The sequence below is a fragment of the Phyllostomus discolor genome, chromosome 6 (genome assembly GCF_004126475.2).
Source record: "Phyllostomus discolor isolate MPI-MPIP mPhyDis1 chromosome 6, mPhyDis1.pri.v3, whole genome shotgun sequence".
NCBI classification, from domain to species: domain Eukaryota; kingdom Metazoa; phylum Chordata; class Mammalia; order Chiroptera; family Phyllostomidae; genus Phyllostomus; species Phyllostomus discolor.
In genome coordinates this window covers 103,394,054-103,419,058 of record NC_040908.2, presented here as the reverse complement: position 1 = coordinate 103,419,058, position 25,005 = coordinate 103,394,054, and the positions used below count along the sequence as shown (strand labels likewise).

The 25,005-nt window shown below is 45.8% G+C and overlaps 1 protein-coding gene across 2 annotated transcripts; it reads right to left on the bottom strand.

Moving 5' to 3' along the window:
• Positions 1-1,883: 1,883 nt before the first annotated feature.
• Positions 1,884-25,005, bottom strand: VSTM5 (V-set and transmembrane domain containing 5). Of its 2 annotated transcripts, XM_028517047.2 has the most exons (4): positions 24,490-25,005; positions 4,425-4,751; positions 4,181-4,321; positions 1,884-4,049 (listed from the first exon to the last, which is right to left on the bottom strand). In XM_028517047.2, exons 1-4 carry the CDS (start codon positions 24,578-24,580, stop codon positions 4,006-4,008), a joined length of 603 nt encoding a protein of 200 aa, XP_028372848.1. In that variant the 5' UTR covers positions 24,581-25,005; the 3' UTR covers positions 1,884-4,005. The 2 variants fall into 2 exon arrangements, with proteins under 2 accessions (XP_028372848.1, XP_035884566.1); XM_036028673.1 differs by lacking the exon at positions 4,181-4,321 and having other exon boundaries at positions 24,490-24,791.

Genomic DNA, 25,005 nt, shown 5'->3' with positions numbered 1-25,005 from the left:
TCCTTTGTTTCACTGTTTCCAGCTTTAATCAATGACTCCTCTTAGTCACCTGGACCTGTTGTGAAATCTTTCCTATGCCAAGAACCCACACACTACAGCTGGCCCTAGGCAGACCCACTCAGGGCCAGGCCCCTGTCCAGTAACAAATAATGTACTTAGCCCCCTTGTTCTCAAGGATTGGGAAGCTGGGTTGGGTTTGCGTGTGCAGAAAGGTACACACAGTGGCAACTCGCCCCATTCTTCGGTAGAAGTTGAGCTGTGGATAAGCATGCTAACAATAACCACAGGGATTTTCTCTGTTTTCATAAACTATTGATGTGCTTGATGTTTCCCCAGAAACCGGGCAGAAGACAACTATGCTGGATAGATGAAAGCTAATGACAGAAAGAGGGTTTCCAAAGTGTTGGCAAGGAGACTGCATTTGAGTCACAGCCCTAGGGATTCACCCCATCACATTTGTTTCCTTGGCCTTGGTCACTTCTAGCATTCTGTTCTGCCACTCCTTCACCAGTGTTAGTCACCCAACCCTCTGAACTGCATCCTTCTTGGGGCTTGTCTCTGCATCTTGCACTGAACAAGATACCCTGATAACCATTCCTATTTCTCAGTGCCTTTGCTCACTTTTGTGTGGTATGATTTCAAATCAAGTGAGCGTGGTGTACTGTTGGGTATTAACCATCTCATGTGGGCTTCAAAGTACAGAGATTTTCTGTTTCAGCTCTCCTTGCATACCCAGAACACCATGGAATGAGAAAAAATGATAACACAGTTGACCCTTGAACAGCGTGGGGCTTAAGAATGCCAAACACACACTGCCGCACAGTCGAAATTTAAGCGTAACCACAGTCGTCCCTCCACATACGTGGATTCCCAACTGTGAATGGAAAATACTGTTGACCTTTGAACACCATGAGTTTGAACTGCATGGGACCACAGATTTCAAACCTGTGCTGTTCAAGAATCAAGTGTATAATATTAAAAAGAACAGACCAAAAATGGTGTCACTTTTACTAAGCCCACCAACTCAATACCTAACCTAACTGCAGTTTCAGCCTCCTCTAGGAATGGACTTCTAATCAGTTTGGAATTTCCTGGTCATCACTTAGTGGAGCATTCTGCCTGAGAAACCGCCCCCACCTTCCCCTAGAAAAGGCAACCTTGCCTGGAAAAACCCACTCTTAACTTGCTGGCCCTCCTCTCTTTTTGCCTATGAAAACCTTCCATTTTGTGCAACCCCACTGAGCGCCCTTCTAGTTACTAGATGAGATGCTGTCTGATTCATGGATTGCTTAATAAAGCCTGTTAGATCTTCAAATTTACTTGGTCAAATTTTGTTCTTTAATGATAACTTTTTGGTTTCTTAGATCACAGTCCCCAAGAGGACATTCTGTTGACAAAGCATGTGTGTCCTGTTGAGTGTCATGTGCACCGTCGAAGGGGGTGGGACAATTGCTACATCATTTCAGTCCTTTCTAGAAGCAGAAAAGGCTCTGTGGAGTTAGGTTCATATTCTGGAAGCAAAAACTTCAAATTCATCTTCTGGCTGCAATAGAGGGGAGAGTGATGGTGATAATAAAGTGTTGTTTCTCTGAATTGCTACAGAATGCTTATTGCTAGAACCAATGTGATTCATTCAACTGTTATTTTTTAAATGTGCCAGACTCCACTGTGGCTTAGAGTTTTGCTTGTGCCTGCAGCTGATGGAACCCTGGCCCAGCGCCTCCAGTCCTCTGCTGGGGTCGGCTCACTCACAAAGAACGAGGGCTTTATTTCCAGGTTTTATTCATTCTTTAAAACAATTTTCACAGTTTGAAACATTAACTTATAGCTTAGCATTTACAGTGGTTAACTTCTATGATCTGTTTTCCATTTTGAAAAAAAAAAAAAAAACAGACAAAAACTCAGGCTCTAGAATCAAAACCATTCCACAGGAATGCTCAGGGTGAAGGGAGCTTTAGAAGTGCAAAATAAAGACATGGAATGCTGAGGGTATAACTTTTCAGGACATGTTTGGGGGGCAGTCTAATTTACATCTGGGTTTGACCATGGAGGCCTCTCACTGGGTATTTTCCATTTCTCCTTTTATGTGAAGATGTCCAGCCCTGATTTCTGACAAGCGGAGAGGTCTGGAAAGCAGGTAGTGAAAGAGGACACACAGACTCCAGCAGCTACCAGGTGCAGTGTTTCCGCTGATGCGCTTTGTATGTGACAGGAGAAACACATAAGCAGGTTACCCTAGACACCCTGATCTCTCGGGTTCTCCTCACCCAGCTTTTCCAGGGCGCTGGAGACCCACCGGTAGAAAGAACCTGTCCTGGCACAGGCCCGGCTCCTCTGCTGCCTGGGCCAAGAGCACAGGTGTGCACGTTTGCCCCTGTGTGTGCACAGGATGTGGCCTCAGGTGAGAACACTGATGTCAGGAGCTAGAGCTGCAAACCAGCTGTGCAGACCAATTACTCTCTTGCCTTTTGAGACAGGTAGTGCCTTCACAGCCCTGCTCGACATCACTTAGTTTCTGCCTGAGTACTCTGAAAGGTCTCTCCCTACCACTCTGGTTCCATTACTCAAGGAAGGACCGCATACCACCTTCTCCAGGCAGCTCCTTCTGCTGCATGGGAAGCAGAAAAGATGTGGGTGTTGGGGATGTGAAGGGGGGAAGAAAGAAGGGAACGTTCTAGCTCTCCTTTGTATGGGTGAATTTGCAGCTGAGGGCTGGGGACACAGCTAATAACCTCAGCCTCCACCAGTAATGGGGGTGGTACCTTCCATCTGTAGCTGAGAATATCGGAAAGAGAAAAGATAATGGAAAATAAACACAGGCTTGCTTTAGAGCTTGCCAAATGGAAGCTGGGATGGGGAAACTTTCAGGTAAACATGCTAACCAAACCTGAGAGAAGAAGGGCCAAGGCCAGCTGTGATCCCGTTCCCAATTTTACCTGGAGCCCAACACCCCAGCAGGTTTTATCAGTTTCGCATAATCGGTATAGCGCAGGTTGCTTTCAGATCGCCAAAGAATCCTCACGCCTGTCAAATTGGTTGGAGAGCCCTAGGCACACTGTGGGCTTCATTTGATCACGTGACTGTGAGGTAGGTGAGCTGCAAGTGCTCCTCTGCCCAGCTGGGAGAGAGTGAGGGCCTGACTTGAGGCATGAAGGGTTAGAGATTTAGGGGGACACGTTAGAAGCCTGAACTGACTGACCCTCGTTGTATCACCCGTGACACAGGCCCAGCCTTCGCAGTGCTTGTCAGGAGGCCTTCTGGGGGGCAGATGCTGCCCACAGCGAAGAAGACCTTTCTCCTGATACCTGCCTAAGTTGGGGCCACAGGAGAGATAAATTCAATCAAAGTTGGATTATGAGGGGAAGAGAAAGGTGATTTTCTCCCTTTTCCTTGTTCCCAATGCTGGTTCAAGAACAAATTAAGCTCTTCTCCCTATAGCTCCAGGCCATGGGAAGCTCTTGCTCCTCCCTGAGCCACTCGCTAAAGCACAGTGGCACCCCTCAGTCTGTCCCTTCCTCTGTCTCAGGCAGCAGGCTGTCTAAATGCCTCACGTTTTTTCCCAACACCTTCCACAGCACAGGGTTGGAAGGCACAGCCGAGCAGAGAGCAGCACCGACGGCTTGTGCCAGTGCCGGCTGCCCACCTGATCTGGAGGGCGCTGGCCTCTGACATGGGGACACCTTCAGTGGCTATCCCCTGGCCTGAGCAGAGTGTGGGAAGCAAGCAGCCAGTGTTTGCACTGTGACATTGGTTACGGGCTTCCACACTGCAGCCACGCAAAGCGCTCTTTGCCCTGAATTTCGTGCAGTGCAAGAACTGTCTTTGTTCAATCCACAGTCCTCAGCTCCATGCAGTTAACTTTGTTCACATCCAGCAGTCCCATCACAAATGGGCAGCTGTGGCAGGACAATGGGAGGCTCTCAGCATGGACTGCTATGTTTGCTACTTTCATCAGAAAAGAACATTTTTCTCTTGAGGTAGGAATGTAATTGGGGCTCAACTTGGCTAACACTCAACGTCTTGTAGCTCGATCTCCTCAGCTGTGTTCTCTGCAACACAAAAGACACGTCAATGAGTTGCAAGTCAACCATAAACTTGTGTTTATGGTGAGAACAAGGTAACATGGGCCACCTCCGGCCATAAAAGCATAAATTGATTATCACAAGGCCCAGAGAGTTACCTTTGAGCTTGTGTCTTCTCTTCCTCTGGAATTTATATGCACACTTATTACAAACCCACATGAGGCTAATTAACACTGCAGCCACAGCAGCGAGTAAAGCAAGGAAGACAGCGACAAAGTGGAGGTCTTCATAGAGGATCTCTATAAGGTGGGGGGCGGGGAAGGGGAAGATAAGTCTCTTTTAATGTCATGGAGTCAGCCTCCCATACACTTGCAGTCAGAGGGGCACCAGGGTCTGTCTTACCTGACACATGCAGCACGATGGTGCCAAACTGGCTGCTCCCCAGGTGCTCGGTCACCGTGACAACATAGTAGCCAGAATCCCTCACACCCACGCTGAAGAGCTGGATGGAGCCATTGTCAAAGGTGCCAACTCTGTCCTTGTGGCTTTGGGAGATGTTGGCCTGGGCCCCCGGCTTCCACTCCACGATCTTCTGCACTCCCCAGTTGGATGTATACTTCCATTCGATGGTGGGGACGCCGTGGCAGGAGTATTCCACCGACAGCAGGATGTCTTCTTTCACTGTAGCGTTGATGGTGGACTGGGGGATGTACAGGGACACGCCCTGACCTGCAGGATGGAGCGCTAGGTGTGGGGCAACTTATAGGAACTCAGTGGTATTAATTTCCTGTAATTCATTAATTTACTTAGCAAACATTTCTTAAGTGCCTATTGTATGCCGGGCTCTCTTCTAGGCTCTGGTGCTAATGCTACAGTGGTGAATGTTATGGTATAAATGTTTATACCCTGCCCCTCAAATTTCTGCATTGGAACACTAACCCCCAGTTTGGTTGTATTTGGAGTTGGGCCTAGAAGGAGTTAATGTTAAATGAGGTCAGGATGGTATGGCCCTGATCCAACAGGATTAAGGTCTTTATAAGAGGAGACACATGAGAGCACATTCTCTCCCCAGGGGCTCACGTGGATGAAATACAGTGTGAAAACACAGCAAAAAAGTGGCTGTCGATAAGCCAAGAGGAGAGCTCTCACCAGAAACCATGCCTGCCAGCACCTTGATCTTGGACTTTCCAGCCTCCAGAACTGTGAGAAAATAAATTTCTGTTGCTTATGCTCCCCAGTCTGCAGTATTTTGTATGGCAGCCTGAGCTGACAGACAGTGAACAAGAAAGACACACAGTTACTGTTTACGGTTCCCTGGAGCTTTCATTCTGTAAGAAGACACACAAAGGCTAACGGAACCAACAAGATCATCTTAGATAGCAACAAGTGCTTAATAAAACAGGGCACTGGTGCCCAGTGGGGATGGAACTGGTCAACACCACTACAGAGAAGGGTCATGGATGTTCTTGCTCAGCAAATGACTTTTGAAATGAGACCTAAAGGACAGGGAGGAAGAGGAAGCAGCCAGATAATGACCAGGGAGGAGTGCATTTCAGGCAGAGGGAATGACCACAAAGCCTGTGAGGTGAGAGTGAGCACTGCTGAGCTTGTGGGGCAGAAAGACGGCCTCTGTGCTAGAGCACAGTGGGCTGTGGGCAGAGGCGAAGAGACAAGGTGGGAGAGACAAGATTGGCAGGACCCAGGTCATGAGGTGAAGGTCAGGGGTGAAGTTTGTACTCAAAGGTAATGGAAGGCTATAGGAAAGTTAAGCAGGAGCATGACATTCTCCATTAAGCTTAAGAATGTTTGCTGTGGAGAATGTTCTGGGAGCGAGGGGACCAGAATGGAAGCAGGAAGAGCAGTTGGGTGGCTGCTGCAGGGGACTGGGTAAGAGAGGGAGATGTAACCTTGGAAAGAGTGAATAGGGGTCTGATTTAGGGCATGTATTTGGAAGTAGGGAGGACATGGTGACAAACTAGATACAGGGGTAGGCGAGGCAAAGAGGTTTCTGCATGAGATGGGTAGATTAATAGGAGTGCCATTGGCTAAAGTTACATATATGTTGTTACATCATATTAAGTAGGTACCAGGCATAGGCCCTATGCTAACTGCTTTACCAAACACATCATTCATTAGCTTCACAAAACCTATTGCATTTCTATAAAAAATTTACATATAAGCAACCTCAGGCCCTGGCCAGTGTGGATCAGTTGGTTGGCATGTCATCCCACACACTGAAAGCTGGGTTCGATACCTGGTTGGGGTGTGTACAGGAGACCAGCTAGTGACTCGGGCAGGATTCAAGCTTTGGGCCTGTCCCTTGCTTTCTACCTCTGCTTCCCGTGAGCCCTCTCATTCTTTGGGTGCCCAGTTGCCTGGGGCTCCTGCCGTGTGGCTCTAGGTAACCACACCTGTTACTCTTCCAGGCCTTTCTCACTGTCCTCTCCCCTCAAGCCCATCGCACCTGTGCTGCTCCCTAAAACCTGGCTCAGTGACTGGAGATAATCTGATCAATTCCACGCTGAAAAATTGGAATTAATGGCTTTTAAGAGTTATATCTACCAAGTAACAAAAATATATTTTCTCCCTGACACTGTATTTTAAAAAATGTTAAACACACAGAACTTTTGAAGATAAGTACAATTAATATCTATATACCATTCCCTACATTCACCAATTATTAACATTTGCTTTTTCTCTTTTTCTCAGGAAGAAAGCAGAGGTCAAATTCCAGGATAGCCCATAGAGGGCAGGAATTATGTGTTTTCTTCATCTCTGGGCCCGCTGTACCCAGCACAATGCCTGGTATAGTTGCTGGTCAATAAATGATTGCTGAGTGGACGAGTGAGTGAATGACCAAACATTTATAGAAGCAATAAGGAGAATGAGTCATTCTGGATAAAACTGTTGTTACTTGGGTAGTTAAAAAAAGTTAGTCACGTCTAAAAGCCAACAAGCATATAAAAAAGAACTATAGTCGAAGCTTTTTGTGCCAGTTACTCTATTATATACTTACTACGTACTTTACAACCCTTGTCTCTTATTTTTTAAATGAGAGTCAGCAACACGCCCACATAGCTGGAAACATCAAAGGTGGGATCTGAATGCAGTCTGTCTGATGCAGGACCCGTGTTTGTCCCACTCTACTTGGTGACTATCATTTATATCTATTTATATTTTCTGATTTCTCTAACCTCAAATATGAGCAGTTGAAATAGTGATTTCTGTAGGATCTGGAACACCCTACTTAGAACGAGTGACAAATCTGCATTGTCACGTATGTGTGTCCCATATACATTCCATGCTAACTGCTGATCAAGGGAGCCTGCCAGCCTTAGGGACCTGCATTCGAGCCTTTCAGTGACTTTGGCCCAAGAAAGAGCAAAACTGAGAAGCAAATAAAAATAACAAGCCTGAATTTCTCAGATGCTGATGTAAAAACAAACAAACCAATAAATAAATGCATCCACTTTAAAATGCAGCCTGAGCTGCCATGCCAGAGGAATGCAGGCCTCCAACCTCTGGGACCTTGGGGGCTAGGTGGAGAGAGGCAAAGGGGGAAAAGTTAGGACAACTTTAATAGCATAAACAGTAAAATATAACTTAAAGAAAATGTTTGGGATGTTAAAACAGGGCAAAATAACCTTTGGACTGGATCTAAAGCAACACTGTGCCACAAAGAACTGTTTGCAAAGATAACAAGAAAGCAGAAATATGACCACCTGACTGGAAATTAAAAACACTCTTTAGAAGTAACTTCACTGTGTTGGTTTATCTGCACCAACAGAAAGGTCTTCCTTCTATTAATGTAATTGTTCCTCTTCCCCTTCCCATACCCCTTGCCACTGTCTCCCAGTTGGAACAGTGTTTGGATTTCTGCCTGAACCAGTGCTTCCCACCTAGTTGTTATTTTTTGGTCTCAAATAAATGCTTGTTGCCTCTTACTCTGGCCTTTTATTTTCAGGTTTAACACTGATACAGCTGTGAACTGACCAACTGGTTTGCATTGGTTGCTGTATTTTCTCTTGACCAGAAAAACTTCCTCCTGATCAGACAAACAAACCAGGTATTTAACTAGGTTTTAGGAACAAAGTTTCTCCTCCTGTCAATCTACCACATATAATTAGAAATAAAAGATCTGCAGCAAGGAGAACTAACAGCTCCAAGAGTTTAAAGGCAAACTGCTTGTCAGCTATTTAAAAAGTTATATTAACGAGTAGCCACCTCTACACCTCATGCTAACATCATTCCAGAACAAGTCCAGAGAGACTTACTGACTAGACCAATATTCAGACCTGGCTCAAAAGCTCTATTTGAGGAGGTCCGTTCAATAAATCAGATTCTACTTATAAAATCGATGCCAAGCAGCTGTTAACATGGATAAGCTTTGTAAGAACAAGGAAAGATGTGTATGATATGTTAGTAAGTTAAAAAATAAATTTACAAAACAGCAGGATATGATTTATTTATATTTGTGTAAATATGTGCTAATTTGTAGAAAATGTTAGATTAATATATGCTAAACTGTTAACAGGAATTGCTCCTTAGAGATTAGATGGCAACAGAATTTTATTTTATAAGTTAAACGTTTATGTAATTTTGTACTTTTTTATACTTACTCATTAATTTTTTAAATATATTTTATTGATTATGCTATTACAGTTGTCCCATTTCCCCCTTCACTCCCCTCCACCCTGTACCCCCCTCCCACCACGTTCCCCCCCTTTAGTTCATGTCCATGTGTCATACTTGTGAGTTCTTTAGCTTCTACATTTCTCATACTATTCTTGCCCCCCCCATCTATTTTCAACCTACATTCTATGCTACTTATTCTCTATATCTTTTCCCCCTCTCTCCTCCTCTACCCCCCCTACTTCTAGCCCTCCATGTGCCCTCCATTTCTGTGGTTCTGTTCCTATTCTAGTTGTTTACTTAGTTTCTTTTGGTTTTGCTTTAGGTGTGGTTGTTAATAATTGTGAGTTTGCTGTCCTTTTACTATACATGTCTTTTCTTTATCTTCTTTTCTTAGATAAGTCCCTTTAGCATTTCATAAAATAAGGGCTTGGTGATGATGAACTCCTTTAATTTGACCTTATCTGAAAAGCACTTTATTTTCTCTTCCATTCTAAATGAGAGCTTTGCTGGATAGAGCAATCTGGGATGTAGGTCCTTGTCTTTCATGACTTGGAATATTTCTTTCCAGCCCCTTCTTGCCTGTAAGGTCTCTTTGGAGAAATCAGCTGACAGTCTGATGGGAACTCCTTTGTAGGTTACTGTCCCCTTATCTCTTGCTGCTTCTAGGATTCTCTCCTTTGTTTTTACCTTAGCTAATGTAATTATGATGTGCCTTGGTGTGTTTCTTCTTGGGTCCAAGTTCTTTGGGGCTCTCTGAGCTTCTTGGATTTCTTGGAAGACTGTTCCCTTTGCCAGTTTGGGGAAGTTCTCCTATATTATTTGTTCAAATAACTTTTCCACTTGTTGGTCCTCCCCTTCTGGTACCCCTATAATTCGGATGTTGGAACGTTTAAAGGTGTCCTGGATGCTCTTAACCTTTTCTTCAATTTTTTGAATTCTTATTTCATCATGCTTTCCTGCTTGGTTGATTCTATCTTCCTTCTGGTCCACTGTGTTGTTTTGAGACTCAGATTCCTTCCTTTCACTATTGGCTCTCCTCCGCATATCTTCCTATATCTCTTTTATGGTAACCTGCATCCTTTCATCCAAATTGCACCCAAAGTCCACCAATTCCATGAGCTTTCTGATCACCAGTGTTTTGAACTGTGCATCTGATAGATTGGCTATTTCTTGGTCGCTCAAAAGGATGAGTCCTGGGGAACTGATCTGTTCTGCTGGAAACATGTCTTATGTCTTTCCCTATCTCTCCTATTATTTTTTTTTTTCCTTTCCGGTCTGGTTGCTCTTGTTATGGTGGGGGGCTGGGCAGCCTAGTTGCTAGATTGTGACGTTATATGTGGGGGCGGGGGTGGGAGCAGGGACGAGAGGGAACGATGGCAACAGTTCCGTTCTCCTGGACTCAGACACTTCTCTGGGCTCCTGGGCTGCGAGCTCTGCCCTGGTCCACAATCGCTGCCCCACTGATTCCCCCAGCTGCTGCTTGCATACTCAGGGATCACCGCTGCGTTCTTGCGCCCCAGATGGCTGTCGAGCCAATTTTGTGCCAAATTTCCCCTGACCTCTGCGCACCGCCGACCCACGCCAGCCCCATGCCCGCCCGGCTCATTGTCCCCTACCAGTCTGGATGTACGGGTCTACTTCAACTTCTTGGCTGTCTGACTTCCATTCAGATAAATCCTCTGACAGTTCTGAGTGATATTATGACTGTAAATTATTGTTGTTCTATTCTTGGTTGTGCGAGGAGATACGGTGAGTCCACCTATTCCTCCATCTTGCCGGAAGGAAACTCCTCATTGAATTAATTTTAAAAAATGTATTTTAAAAAATCTTTTTAAGTGTACCTGATTAGAACAACCAATCTGGTGGGCAAAGCTTAAAGAAAAGTTTGGTTTAAAAGTTTACCTTGCTTCTCATTTTCACTTGAATTTTATGTGAAAAGCAGAGGAAAAATACATTCTACCCATTTCCCAGATAGATGAAGATGCCTCCTTTAAGGAAGAAGTCATAGAACTGAAGATTTTAGCAGGGCTGAAGTCCCTAGAACCTGAATCCAGAAGCGTCCTGAAAGCCTGATTTTTGGGGCTTAGTGAGAAGTAATCAGAGAAATTATCAGGCAGGTGAAACCAGATTCCAAGCAACAGGCTGGAATACTGGGGTGGGCAAAGTAGGTTAATAGTAAATAATACAATAATTAATACATAAATAATACTATAAGAATAAACTATTTTGTGTACCCATAACTGTAAACCTACTCTTGCCCACCCTGTATAATTTAGCAGATCCTTGAATAACATCATTTCATTCAGTGTTGTTTAGTTATAATGTTGATGAGGAAAAAAACTGATCCTGGCCAGGGCCACCGTCTGTGTGGAGTTTGCACGTTCTCCCCATGTCTATGTGGGTTTTCTCTGGGCCTTTTATTTTCCTCCCTCACCCCTGCAGTGTGCACGCCAGATGAATCGGCACATCTGCCTTATCCCCGTCTGGGTGAGTGTGGGTGTGAGTGGTTCTGTGATGGGTGTCCTGTCCTGGATGGGTCCTACCCTGCACCCTGAGCTGCTAGGATGGGCTCTGGCCACTATGAACCTGATGTGTTTGGGTCTTTATTTAGAAGTTTTGTGAAGTTTTTGTTAGAAGTATGAACCTGACCCTGACTTATATCAATTAGCCTAGGGTAAAATTGATTTCGTCATAATATTGTTTTGCTTAAAGTCTCAGTTTCCAAGAACCTATCAACGATGGTAAGTCGACTTGTATTTAGAATGGTTCCTTATTCCTTTTCTTACAAATAAATTACAGAGGTAGTGTTTTGCTGCTTTTAAAAATTTATTTTTAAGAAAGATATATTTCCTGAAATCATGACAAAGGTCAATGTGGTTCAGGACAGAATTCTGGTGGACAAGAGTACCAATGAATGGTGAGACAGATATATCGCTGACGTGGTCTCTGAGTTTAATGAATCGTGGAGGAGACCCACTAATCAGAACATTTCCACCCACTGCTCTGGAAAGCTCTATATCAAAATTGTGTGATCATCAGATGCAGCTGAGAGCCAGGAAATAAGTATCATCATTGTTGTCATCATCCTTGTAAAGTCTGGAAGCAGCTAAACTTGGAATCAGAAAGTTAGGGTTCAGGAGTCCTGATTTGGAAAGCTGCGGGAGTGGGTGGTAGAGTGCTGAATCCCCTACAAAGGGATGATTCCCGGGGGCAGTGAGTGCGGTGGAGACACCTGATGCAGGATCCACAGGTGTTCAACCCTGGTGTCTCCTTGCCATGAGACCTGGAGAAAGTGCCTTCACTTCTGGGAGCCTCAGGGTCTTCCACTTTAGAATGAGGCTGGAAAACATCTGGGAGGAAGCCAAGGATGAAGACACACGTGAGCCTGTGAGGATGAGGGACACGAGTGGAAGGCCCAGCAGGGCACAGCACTTTGAGCTGGTCCAGGAGCTGCAGCCCCTATCACTGGCTCCTCTCACATCAGTGCTGTGTCACTGGCCTCAGGGTGACCAACCTTCCTGGTTTGCCTGGGACTGAGGGATTTCCCAGAATGTGGGAGTGCCACTGCTAAGTCATGGGCAAACCAGGACAGTTGGTCATCCTACCTGAGACTTAAAGAAATGTTGAAGAGCAAAGAGTAAACCCCAAGGTATACAATAGCTGATTTCTAAGGAGCCCACGGGTCTCAGCAGGGGTGGGTGCAAGATAGCCAGCTCCAGGTAAGCTGAAGGTGGATGAAAGCCATATCTCCCTTAACCCTCTGGCTCTGAACACATCTCCTGTGGGTCAGAACTCCTACTGTGTCCCTATTTTAGTGGGGGCCTCCCACCAGTCATCAGTGAACCCAGCCTGCATGCACCACACTTCCTCCCCAGCGGGACATTGGCACAGGTGCTGGCCTGGAGAATATTATTATCCCCATTTTACAGAGGACCAAATTCTGGCTTGAAGGAGCTGGGCAAGAGCAGAGACACTCATTTAAGCTGAGGCTAGAAGAGTAGGATTTTAAAACCTTGGACAAGGGAGGAAGCACCATCCCAGCTGAGAGAACAGTGAACCTACCAGGAGCCATGGTGGGTCCTCAGGTTTGGGACCTGGTGACTAAAAGGTCAGGCTGGCTGCAGCATGAGGAATCTGAAACAGGCTTAGGGTTACCCGAAGAAGGTCTTCCTTGAGCACGGAGGACACAAGACGATGGTGTTTGAATAGAGGAATTGCAGGACCTGAACTTGGCTCCAGGAAGGGCAATCTGGCAGCAGAATTTGTTATCATTTATACACGTCACCTGCACTACCTTGAGCCCACCACACATGCTTGTCCTATGTACCTTTAGGAGAACCTCTGGCTGGAGCCCAATCAGTTCAGAACAGCTGGGGGTAGCTTTACCTGGGCCTGAACTGGGGAGCAGATAGGGGGCAGCAAGAAGTGCACATGTGATGGTAGACTGTGGGATCTTTGCTGGAAGAATCATTTCCAATCCATCTCAGAAACCCCAGAGGCCAGCAGAGGGACTGGCACTTTGTAGATGCTCCCAATATACTTATATGAATCCTTGTGGGACATTTGGTCCTGTCCAAAATGTCCACAGAGACATTTGGTCCACACTGAAAGGTCCTTAATATTTGACCCGGTACCCAAAGGTCCATGGAGACATTTGGTCTGTAGTTAATGAAACATAAGTCCTGCTCTTCTGTAATATTTGAACCCCAACCCATCTAACCCCACATACCATGATCAGCTAGGATAACGAGGTGAGAAGGGTTGTTACTGGCAATTTAGCCACAATGCAATTATTAGAGCAATAAAACACAATAGTATTTATTATAAATCCTATAAACCAAAAGTAGAAATAAACATCATGGGCCCTTTGAACCCAGGGATATTTTTGACAGGACCAAATGTTTGATAACTGTATGAGTGAGTGAGTGAGTGAGTGAGTGAGTGAGTGAATGAGTGAATGAATGAATGAATGAATAAACAGCCTGTCAAACTGTTGCTGAAGGAGTAATGGGTCTGGTTGAGGGAAGTGCTGGCAAGACCCCTTTCCCAGCCCCAAGTCTGCTGAGAGTTAAATAGTTAGGAGGGGAATTGGCAGTTTTACACAACTAAAATATCCACGTCCCTGCTCACTGCTGCCATTCTTACAACAAGTGAGCTTGGAATTCTGGAAACACAGCTATGGATAGGAAGCCAGCAGAGCACCCCCAAATAATGGTTCTTGGTTTTAGATGCCATGAACAGTGTTGATGACTGACTCTTGCACATAATTTTTAGGGTACCTATCCCTCCTGTTAGCCCAGGTATTAACCTGCACCCTAAAGTCTGAATACTCAGCTCGTCTCTGAGGGAGCTCCCACCGTTTAATGGCCTTGGGATGTCGCACAGATGTCAAACAAACCTAAACAAGATAGGCAGATGGAGGTTTAGATAGAGGCTGGCAGGCTGCTCCCCTCATCAAGTTCCTCTGTTTGTACCCCAACCAGGAAAATCACTCCAATATAGCAATAGCCACTATTTCTATTGGTAACACCCATTAGGTGCTTGCTGTCATACACAATGAAACCAGGCTAGGGAAGTTGAATGACTTGGCCACTATCAAACTGGTAAAGACAAAGAGGTTGGATAATATTGTGTGGTCAGGAGTGTGCAAAAGTGATACTCAAACATTACTATGTGGGCAGTAAATGGGTGTAACCTGCTTTATCATGGGCAACATGATAAAATCTAGAGAATTATTTACATAGCACATACCTCTTGACCCAGAATTCCACTTTTAGGGACTTACCCTATTAGTAGTAAGGGCACGTAGATGCAAAGATATAGGTATAGGTATTGTCACTGAAGCACGGTATAGTCAACTGTAGTAACAAAAGGCTAGAGACAACCTATGTGTCCATTGGGAAAGAAAACTGTTTCTTACTTAACTCACAACACTTATGACACTAGCACGACCTGGAGTCAGCAGAGACTCCACAGGTTAAGGGTTCTGTCCCACAAGACTGCCCCCACTTCAATGCCAATCACAAGTACTGGCTTCTTGTACTTCTGACCAACTGGCTACACGTTAGGGGTTCCCATGACCCTTCCCTGAGGTTTGATAATTTGCTAGAACAGCTCACAGAACTCAGGAAAGCACTGCACTTACTATTACCAGTTTTCTGTAAAGGATACAACTCAGGAGCAGCCAGATGGAAGAGGCATGAGGCCAGGTACATGGGGAGGGGTGTGCAGCTTCCATGCCCTCTGTAGGTGCATCTCCCTCCCAGGACCTTGATATGTTCACCCACCCAGAAGCTTTCTGAACATCTTCAGTTTATGTGTTCTTTTTTTGGGGGGTGGGGGAAAGTTCCATTACATATGAATGACTGAATGAAATCATTGGCCATTGGTGATTAACTCAATTCCCAGCCCCTCTGCCTTCAGGGCCCTGGAGGTCAGGGGGGTGAAGATGAAAGTTCCAACCCTCTAAACACATGGTCAGTTCCTCTGCCAAACAGCCCTCAATCTTCCAAGAGTCTCCTCATTAAGAAACAAAGCCACACTCCTATCACTCTGGCGATTCCAAGGGTTTTAAAAGCTTCGGGTCAGGAACTGGTCACTCAGACCAAACATTATAGCAGAAGATGTTTATCACTCAGGAAGCTACCAGGAGCTCTGTGTCAGGAACCAGGAGCAGAGACCATCTTTCTTATTACATCATAACAAGTTAAATGAATGATCAATATTCATACTATGAATTATGAATGTTCATACTTCAATATGCTATAGAGACATTAACAGCTAGGTAGGTCTATATGCATTAGTATTAGATAATCTCAAAAATAATGAAAATGAATAGAGCACAACAGTGTGCAGGGAATGTTTCCATTTGAGTCAAGTAATGCATGTCGCACACACACTTATCCATGTAAACACACAGAACACGGCTGCATGGGCACACTGACAGCCAGGAGCTGTGGCTATCTTTGGGGAGGAGGCTGGCTACCAGGAGTGGAGGAAAGCCTTACATTTTCTACAGAAAATGAACAGTTGGAATATTTTAGAAGTTTGTGAATGATATAACAAATAAGAACAGCATGATCCTAAAAATAAATGCATGCCAACACTGGGTCTGAGCCCCAGATTCTTCATGTTTGAAAATGTTAGTAATTCATATTTACACAATCAACAAGGTACTTAACAAACATTGTCTCCACCCGTGAAGCAGGCAGGAAACTTGCATTATGAAATTATGCTTTTTGCTTCACAGGTACTTGCCTATCTGATCACTGAGAAAACTATTACCAGTTCATTATAAGGAATACAACTAGGAACAGCTAGATGGAAGAGATGCATAGGACAAGTGTGCAAACCGACACTCAGGCATAAGTGCCCAAGTCCTATGTTGCCAAGCAGAAACTCAGAGCTGAGACTGGAACTCAAGTCTTTTCGTTTCTCCACAGTTGCCTCCAATAAGAGAAGGCACTTTGAGTGTAGAGGTGAAATTTCCCACTTATTTTATGTTTCCCAAAAGAGCATACTGCTCCGTGCTGGTAAAGACTTGGGAGAGAGATGAGATAAGAAGCAGGAGTCTAGACCGGGCTTTCCAATACAGTAGCTGCTAGGCACACAGCTGTTGAGCACTTGAAACAGGCCAGTCCAAACTGAGATGTGCTCTGAGTGTAAAGTACACATCGGATTTTGAAGGCCTAGTCCTTGGCATGTTAGAATGTAAAATAGCTCATTCATAATCTATAAATCGATTACATGTCAAAATGGCAATATTTTGGATATATTAAACAAACAAGATATATTAAAAGTAAAAAAATAGGTGAAATTAATGTGGCCACTAGAAAATTTAACATTACTTGTGGCTTGCATGAGTGTCTCGCACTATATTACTCTTGGGACACCAATTTAGACTATCACTCCTCCACCCTTTTGTAAAATACACATGCTGTCCCCTTGAGGTTATTCCATTCTCTCCCCTTCTCTACAATGTGAGTGCTCTTTCCCCTGGTTCCAGCATCTCCATGGAGAATCCATCCAGGACCTGCTTCTACAAGAACATTCTCTATCTATCTGCTTCAGCCTCCAGTAAAGCAGCCTGCTCTGACCACAACCTTCTTTCCCTCCTGTTTAATGTTCATCCTGTCCCATTGGCCTCCTCCATCCTTTGGCCCGATTCCCTCTGCTTTCCTCAATCCTCACTGCCCTTCATATTCAGCCTTGGTTCCAAGGCCATCATGTCTTAAGCAGTCCTTCCAATTCTTTAATCTCCGTTGGCCTCTGTCTTCTCATCAAATTTGCTTGGCAAAATCCTAACCCTGGATCAACCACTCTCCATTTCCTCTCTGCCCGAACCTGAGCAGTCAATGTTGCAGAAGAATGTCCACAGCAGACACTCCCCAGAACAACAAAGTCCATTATTTCCAGTGCACATTCAAGAATTCAAGAGATCCCTCCATACTGCCAATCTTACTACTTTTTTAATGTAAATTTACTCTTTTTTTTTCACAATTACTAAAATAAGATTTCCTCCATCTCTTAGGACCTACAAGTTCTTCCTCATTCTCAGTAGACAACCTTTCCCTCCTGGGACACCTGCTTGAAACAGCCTTGTGGCTTCTGGGTCACCACACTCACCTGTTTTTTTTCCCAGCTCCTCTGATGGTAGAGTGGACACTCAGCAGGCTTCATGAAAGCGCAGCTCCACCCTTGTTCCCAGATGCCGAGCAGGCACACCTGCCTGTGGGAGCAGAGGGTGGCAGAGGAGGGCAAGATGCTGGCTGGGAAAGCCCCAGGAGGGCCACCCCATGCACACTGCTTGGAACCAAAAGACCAGGTTCTATTCTGCCTGCACACACCCTGGTTGGGTGATTGCACAAATCCCTTTACCTCTCTGGCCCACCATTTTCTCATTTGTAATTAGGGATCATCATGGCTTGGCTGTCAGTGGGTCAATAAAAACACAAACTAAAAAATATGTGAGAGAGCTTGGCAGCAAGCACAATGCCAGGCCACGAGATTTGAATCCAGTCTCATTTTATTCAATGAGCACCTGGGAACAGAAGCCAATGGGACTAACATTTGCGCAGCACCACCTCAGTGTCACGTGCTCCATGTGGGGGTTAATTTGGTGCCCACCAGCTCAGCCCAATCTTTTCTCTGATCCCCCGCAGATTGGGTGGTTTGCACGAAGGAATGGGTGAGTTAAGTAATTCAGTTTGCCCCCTCCATCCTCTCCAATGCTATGACGTCGTATTTCTCAACATTTAGCTGTATCGGAATCCCCTTAAACCCTTATTAAAACACAATTGCTGGGCCTCAGCCTCAGTTTCTAATTCAGTAGGTCCGGTATTAGGCCCCAGAGTTTGCATTTCTAACAAGTTTCCAGGTAATGCTGCTGCTGGTCCCAGAATCACACTTTTTGAACCTCAGCAGTAATGATTCTGCAAGAGCTTCAGGCAAAGGGGGCACTGAGGGTGCTCCCAGCATCCTTACAGGCCAGTCCCTCCTCTCCTTCTCCAACACTGGTAATGCCACTTCTGCAAGGAGGGACCAGCCTCTGCTGCAGAATTTCTCATCTTGGGGAAGGGAAGACTTGGGACACCCGGTTACTGTCAGAAAGAGGACCAGGGGTAAAGACTGAAAGGATAATGGCTCTGGTGGACAGAATTGAGGCAGTGTGTGTACAACGGGTGCATTCAGAGACTGTGGAGTCAGACAGACTGCTGTTCAGAATTTGGGTCTGCCAGTAATAGTTGTGTGACCTGGGATAAAGAATTTCTTTCAGTCTCAGTTACCGTATCTATGAAATAAATATGGTAAGTCCTTACTTAATGTCAATGATAGGCTCTTGGAAACTATGACTTTCACTGAAGTATAAAGAAACCAATTTTATCATAGGCTAATTGCTATAAATAAGAGTTGAGTTCCTACAGCATAGTTCTGGTCACAAAAGTCAGCACTTCTAAATAAAGACCCAAAACTCTTCTAATATTAAACACTGAAATGTGAGCTATGCACATGTTTAAAAAGATTAATAAAAACAAGTACAATTATTCTTTCCCAGCCTGTGGTTTTTACTTTAGGGTCACAAGTGGCAGAATGAAGTTGAAGTGAGACAATATGTGTAAGGAGATTATCAGTTTCTAACAGTTGGTAATTTCTCTGTAAATATTAGCTATTATTAAGAATTCTATGAAGATGTATTGAGCTGCTTACTGAGGTAGTGAACACCCATTCTCAGGGTGTGGGAGTGGCAGCTGGAATTATACCAGGGATTGAAGCAGTAGACCCAAAACTGGAGTTGGAGGGTTGGGTAGAAGAGGCTGCTTCTTCTAGCTCAAATCACTTAGTAGGTAGGGAAATCGAATGAGTATTTTTTAATCTGTGATTCCCTTACCCGAGAGACTGGATGACCTGAAATTCTGTCCTGTGGAATTCCTTCTGGAATCTTTTCCACCTTAAGCAAAAGCCACCCTTGCTGGAAAACTGAAGTCTTCTGAATGGCCACAGGCTACGATCAAGTCACTGCCATGTTTCTATTCAGATGCCAAGGAAGCTACACAGAGGTAGTTGCCTGGCCCTGCACAACATTGTGGGGTGGGGCACTGCTGGGTTTGCCCTCTGCAGAGCTGGGCTAAGGTCTTAGTCAGGCCTGGGCCAGTGGCCAGCCTGGGAAACTGGAAGATTGGAGCCTTCTCAGACACTTCTGCAGAAACGTATGTGGAACTGGAGGACAAAGGAAGAAATGAGGTAGTGTGACCTCCCAACATTTCTCCTGGGAGGACTTTACAGGATGTCTGAGGGCACTTGGAAGAGAGGTTTAGAGTGATCAAAAGATAATTCAGGCACATACATGACTGGGTAGCATAGTTAGAGTTATTTTTTTCAAACAACAAGGCCTTCCGGCCAAGATGGGGGTGTAGGTAGATACATTGTACATCCTCACACAACCAAAAGAAGGAAAACAACATATTTAAAAACAAAAAATAACCTGAACTGCCAGAAAATTGAACTGTATAGAAGTCCAACAACCAAGGAGTTAAAGAAGAAATATTCGTACAGACTGGTACGAGGGGCAGAGACAGGCAGCAGGGGCAAAGAGGACTCACAGCAAGGTTGCGGCTGGAAGACTGGGTGGTCCCACAATTGTGTGTGGATAACCAGGAAGAACAACTGGGGAGCAAGACAGACTATGTAACCTAGTGTTCCAGTGTAGGGAAATAAAGCCTCAAAACCTCTGGCAGTAAAAACCTGTGGGGGATTTGGTAGTGGGAGAACTCCCAGCCTCACAGGAGAGTTTGTTGGAGAGACCCACAGGATCCTACAGTGTACACAAACCCACACACCTGGGAATCAGCACCAGAAGGGCCCAATTTGCTTGTGGGTAGCAGGAGAAGTGACTGAAAGTTGTCTAAGAGCTAAGCAAGTGGCACTGTTCCCTCTCGGACCCCTCCCCCCACATGCAGCACCACAGCACTTGGAGGTGGTTTGCCCCGCCCTGGCGTATACCTAAGGCTCTGCCCCTTACAATGTAAGAGCTGTGCCAAGACAAAAAAATATGGCCCAAATGAAAGAACAGATCAAAGCTCCAAAAATAGAACGAAGCAATGAAGAGATAGCCAACCTATCAGATGCAGAGTTCAAAACACTGGTAATCAGGATGCTCATAGAAATGGTTGAGCACAGATGCAAAATGGAGGAAAAAGAAAAAGCTATGCAAAGTGAAATGAAGAGAAATATACAGGGAATCAAAGTGAAAGGAAGGAAACTAGGAATCAAATCAACGATTTGGAGCAGAAGGAAGAAATAAACATCCTGCTGGAACAGAACGAAGAAACAAGAATTTACAAAAAGGAGGAGAGGCTTAGGAACCCCCAGGACATCTTTAAACATTCCAATCTGAATCATAGGGATGCCAGAAGGAGAAGAGGAAGAGCAGGGAATTGAAAACTTATTTGAAAAAATAATAAAGGAGAACTTCTCCAATCTGGCAAAGGAAATAGACTTCCAGGAAGTCCAGGAAGCCCAGAGAGTCCCAAAGAAGTTGGACCCAAAGAAGCACACACCAAGGCACATCATAATTACATTAGCCAAGATTAAAGATAAGGAGAGAATCTTAAAAGCAGCAAGGGAAAAGGAGACAGTTATCTACAAAGAAGTTCCCATTAGACTATCAGCTCATTTCTCAAAAGAAACCTTGCAGATTTCTTGCAGGCAAGAAGGGGCTGGAAAGAAGTATTCAAAGAGATGAAAAACAAGGACCCACATCCAAGATTACTCTAGCCAGCAAAACTATCATTTAGAATGGAAGGGCAGGTAAAGTGCTTCCCAGATAAAGTCAAGTTAAAGGAGTTCATCACCACCAAGCCCTTATTATGTGAAATGTTAAAGGGACTTATCTAAGAAAAAGAAGATCAAAACTATGAACAGTAAAATGACAACAAACTCACAACTCTCAACAACTAAACCTAAAAAACAAAAATAAACTAAGCAAACAACTAGAACAGGAACAGAATCACAGAAATGGAGATCACATGGAGAGTTATCAGTGGGGTGGAGGAGGGTGGAGAATGGCGATAAAGGTACAGGGAATAAGAAGCATAAATGGTAGGCACAAAATAGACAGGGGGAGGTTATGAATAGTATAGGAAAGGAGAAGCCGGAGAACTTATTTGTATGACCCATGGACATGAGCTAAAGTGGGAGAATGCTGGTGGGAGGGAGGGTGCAGGGCAGAGGGGAAGAAAGGGGGGAAAATGAACAACTATGATAGCATAATCAATAAAATGTATTTTAAAAAAAAGAAAAACAACACAAAGCTCTTTTTTCAAAGGAGACTCAATAGCCAATTCCTTTTTGTCTTCTGAGTCTTAGTTTAAAATCACTTCTTCCAGGAAGCCTTCCCTCCTCACTCAGCACATTCTCCCCCTTTCTGACAAGCTGTTTCCATAGGACGAGCCTAACAGAGAGACAGGGAAATGGCCCAGTCCAGGAGCTCTCTGCTTGTGGTCACTCATCAAAATCACCTGAAGAGCTTAAATGAGAAACAAAAGAGTTGTGTCCTGCCCTTGGAGATGGCGATTTAACTGTCTTGGGTGGGACGTGAGCATCTGTAGGTCTTACAGTCCCCCAGGTGGACTTAATGTGCAGCCCTGGCTGAAAAGCACTAAACCCTCCCAGAGCACCCTCCTTGTCTTGCATGCTCAGGGAAGGGAACAGGCCTCATATACAGGGCTCACCAACAGCACTGGGACTGGGACCATTCCCCAGGACCTTCCTCTTCTGCTGGCTAAGGGTTTCCCAGGAAGCCCCAGAGCAGCTGAGTTATCTGGGGTCAGCACTGTACATACCCCCCTGGGGTGCACCTCAGCAAGGGGAAAGACCAGTGTGCTTCCTGGTCCCCACGTGAGCAAGGAATGTCCTGTGCTCTCTTTATGGTTCAGTGTACCAGTTCCCCTTTGCCCACAGTGCTGACCAGTGCTTTCCCAGCCCAGCAAATCAGTTAGGGGAGAAAATCATTTTCCAACTTTGAACTTGCCAGTTGTGCCTCTCTCCTACTCCCATTGCTGCTAGATAAGTAAATAACTTCCTACTCAAGCCCATTTTCAAGGGAAATGACACATGGGGGCAGCCCATGGCCTGAGTGCCCTGGACTGCGGAGTGCTATGTCAGGGGGTTGCCAGCTAAATCCCAGGACGTGCCTGCTAAGGCTGCACTCCACTTCTTTTGCTCAGCACATGGAGACTCAGCTAGGCCCCACAATGAACAGGGTAAACTCTGGCATCTTCCTTTTTTAATAAGGGCTCTAATCTTATCATGGAGTCCCGCTCCCCTGCCCCAACTTCCCTTGCCCCATGATCTCAACTAAATCTAATTACCTGCCAAAGGCCCCGCCTCCAAATACCATCACTTCCTGGGGGTTAGGGCTTCAACAAATGAATTTTAGGGGGACACAAACCTTCCATCCCTAAAAGTCCCCTTTACAGGGAAAAGGCTTGAAAGGCAGGCTGCTTATGTGTTTATGTTTGTGGGGTGTGCTTTAACAGAACTTCAGTGTAAGTGATGAACATCAGATTTTCTGGGTCGCAGATTTTGACAGAGGCTGAAAAGGCAGGAAATGGAGGGAGCTGGTGAGAGGGAGCTCACTCCACATCATCAAGGCTGACCCTGAAGCAAAGGCCTTACTCAGGCAAGTGCACAGGTATTCACTGTCTTTTAAGGGGTGGAGGCTGGCTAGCCCTGAGTAAGTACTAGGGACCCACAGATGGAAAAGTGGCTGGTTTCCTGGAGCTTACAGCTGTGTTTGAGTCAAATATTAAGTGAATTGCAAAACCTTTACCTGTCCTCCAGGGTTTGCACGTGCTTACTCTTTGCCTAGGATACTTTGTATTGTTTCATTTCCCTGGTTGCTCCTGTCCATCTATCAGGTCTGGTGAGGTGTGGCTCCCTTTGGAGGGTTTGCCTTGGTTCCCCTAGTCTGGTTTTGAGCCTCTAGAGCTTCCAGAAGTTTGGCACCTCCTTCCTCTTAGGGCTCACCACCCCAAACTGGCACGCCTAAGTGCTTGTCTGAAGACAAGACTATGATCCATGCTATCTCCAGTACCCACCATGGTCTGCTTCCTGCAGGCAGACAGTGCCCTGGAAGAGTGAATGAATCAAGTATACACTATGGTGAATGGCAGGCCCTTGAAAGTCAGGGGTATCTGTACGGACCCTGCCTGAGAATGGCAGCTGGAAACATGTGCTGGAGGGTTGAGAAACATTGGAAAAGGCCACTGCAACTCCAAACACACCTACCCACCTCATGGACTCACAGCAGCTATTTCTTGCCCTACACACAGCTAGAGGCACATATTTCATGCCAGTCTTTCTGAGTTTCTGAGATTTGCAGCCTCCAAAATCGGGCTAGACAGGCATAAAATTCAAAAGCACCAGAGTGTCCAGGTTTGAATCCTAGCTTTTCCACTGGTTAGCTGGTGACTTTGCACAAGTTACAACAACCTCCCTGTACCTCAGTTTCTTCACTTGTGAAATGGATAAGAGTAGCACTTATTTCTTAGAATTGCCCAGAGGACTAAATAATAGAAGTATCATAAAGTCTGAAGGATGGTGAATGCATACTTGCCTTAGCAAGTGCTGGCTCTAACTACAGGTCCTCCCACCTCCAGTGGCCCCACAATGGTCACTCTTTAAACCTCAGTTGACTAATCTGGGAAAGGAAAATCATAATAATGATAAGGATTAAACCAGAAAGTAAGACTGTGGGGCTGTGCATTGCATTCAGATTCATTGAGTGGAGGGTTCTAGTGCTGACCCACTGCTCAGTGCAGAGTGGCGAGGACCACCCTGCATTCAGGCCCCAGCACGCAGCCCAAGCCCCTAGAACCGCTTTTCAAGAGAGGTAGCTGTGGATTCCTCTGCGTGGTCAGGGACACTACAGAACATGCTGCTGTCCCGAGAGGACGAGTGGAGTAGTTGGTCCCGGCAGTAGGGGCCGGGCCGTGTGCCCTTGAGGTCTCGGACACCTCAGGTGCAGTCTGCTTACTCCAGGAAAAAGAAATGAAAAATATTGCGGAGGAGGCATTCGCAGGAGTGGGTTATCTCCCAGACTGCTTCCGGCTTTGATGAGGCCCGGCCCCAGGGTGGGGGCGGGGCGATCCCGTAGAGGTAGTCCACGCTGCGGGGCCCAGGGAGATTCTGCTTTGCTGGGGTCCCTCCGGCCTCCGGGCTGCGCCCAGCGCCCCCCAGCTAGCTGCCCGTGCCCACCAGCCCAGAGGGCCTGCAAGGTGGGCAAGGGCCAGTGGCCCGGCAGCCCCGACTCCCGCCCCCGCCCCTTGCTTACTCTGCAGACAGCAGGCTGTGGTCAGGCTGAGCGCGAGGAATCCCAGCGAGACGCCGTGGTGCTTCCTTTGCCCGGTCCGTAGAGGCCTCATGGGCAAGGCCAGGGCAGAGCGTAGGGCTTGGGTTTGCCCTGTGGTGCGGCCCAGCCAGGCTGTGCGCTTTCGCTTCTCCTACCTTCCCGCCTGCCTCCCCTCTCCTCTTCCTCGTCTTCTGGCTCCTGCAAGTCCCCAGGGCCAGATGCAGATGAGCTGGTTGCACTCTAGCGGAACCAGTTCCCTAAGAGTTCAGAGAGAGAGAGAGAGAGAGAGAGAGAGAAGGAGAGGGGGAAGGAGAGGGAGAGAGAGAGAAGAGAATGAATGCAGGAATGCACACAGAGGTAAATAATGACAAATAAGGAGCAGCCTCCTTCCGTTCACACCCAGTTTACTGGTATTGATTCAAGATTCAGCTGGATGCTGGGTGGCAGGAGGGAGGGAAAGTACTAGCTGTTGCCTGAGGACCAGCAGGGACCATCTAA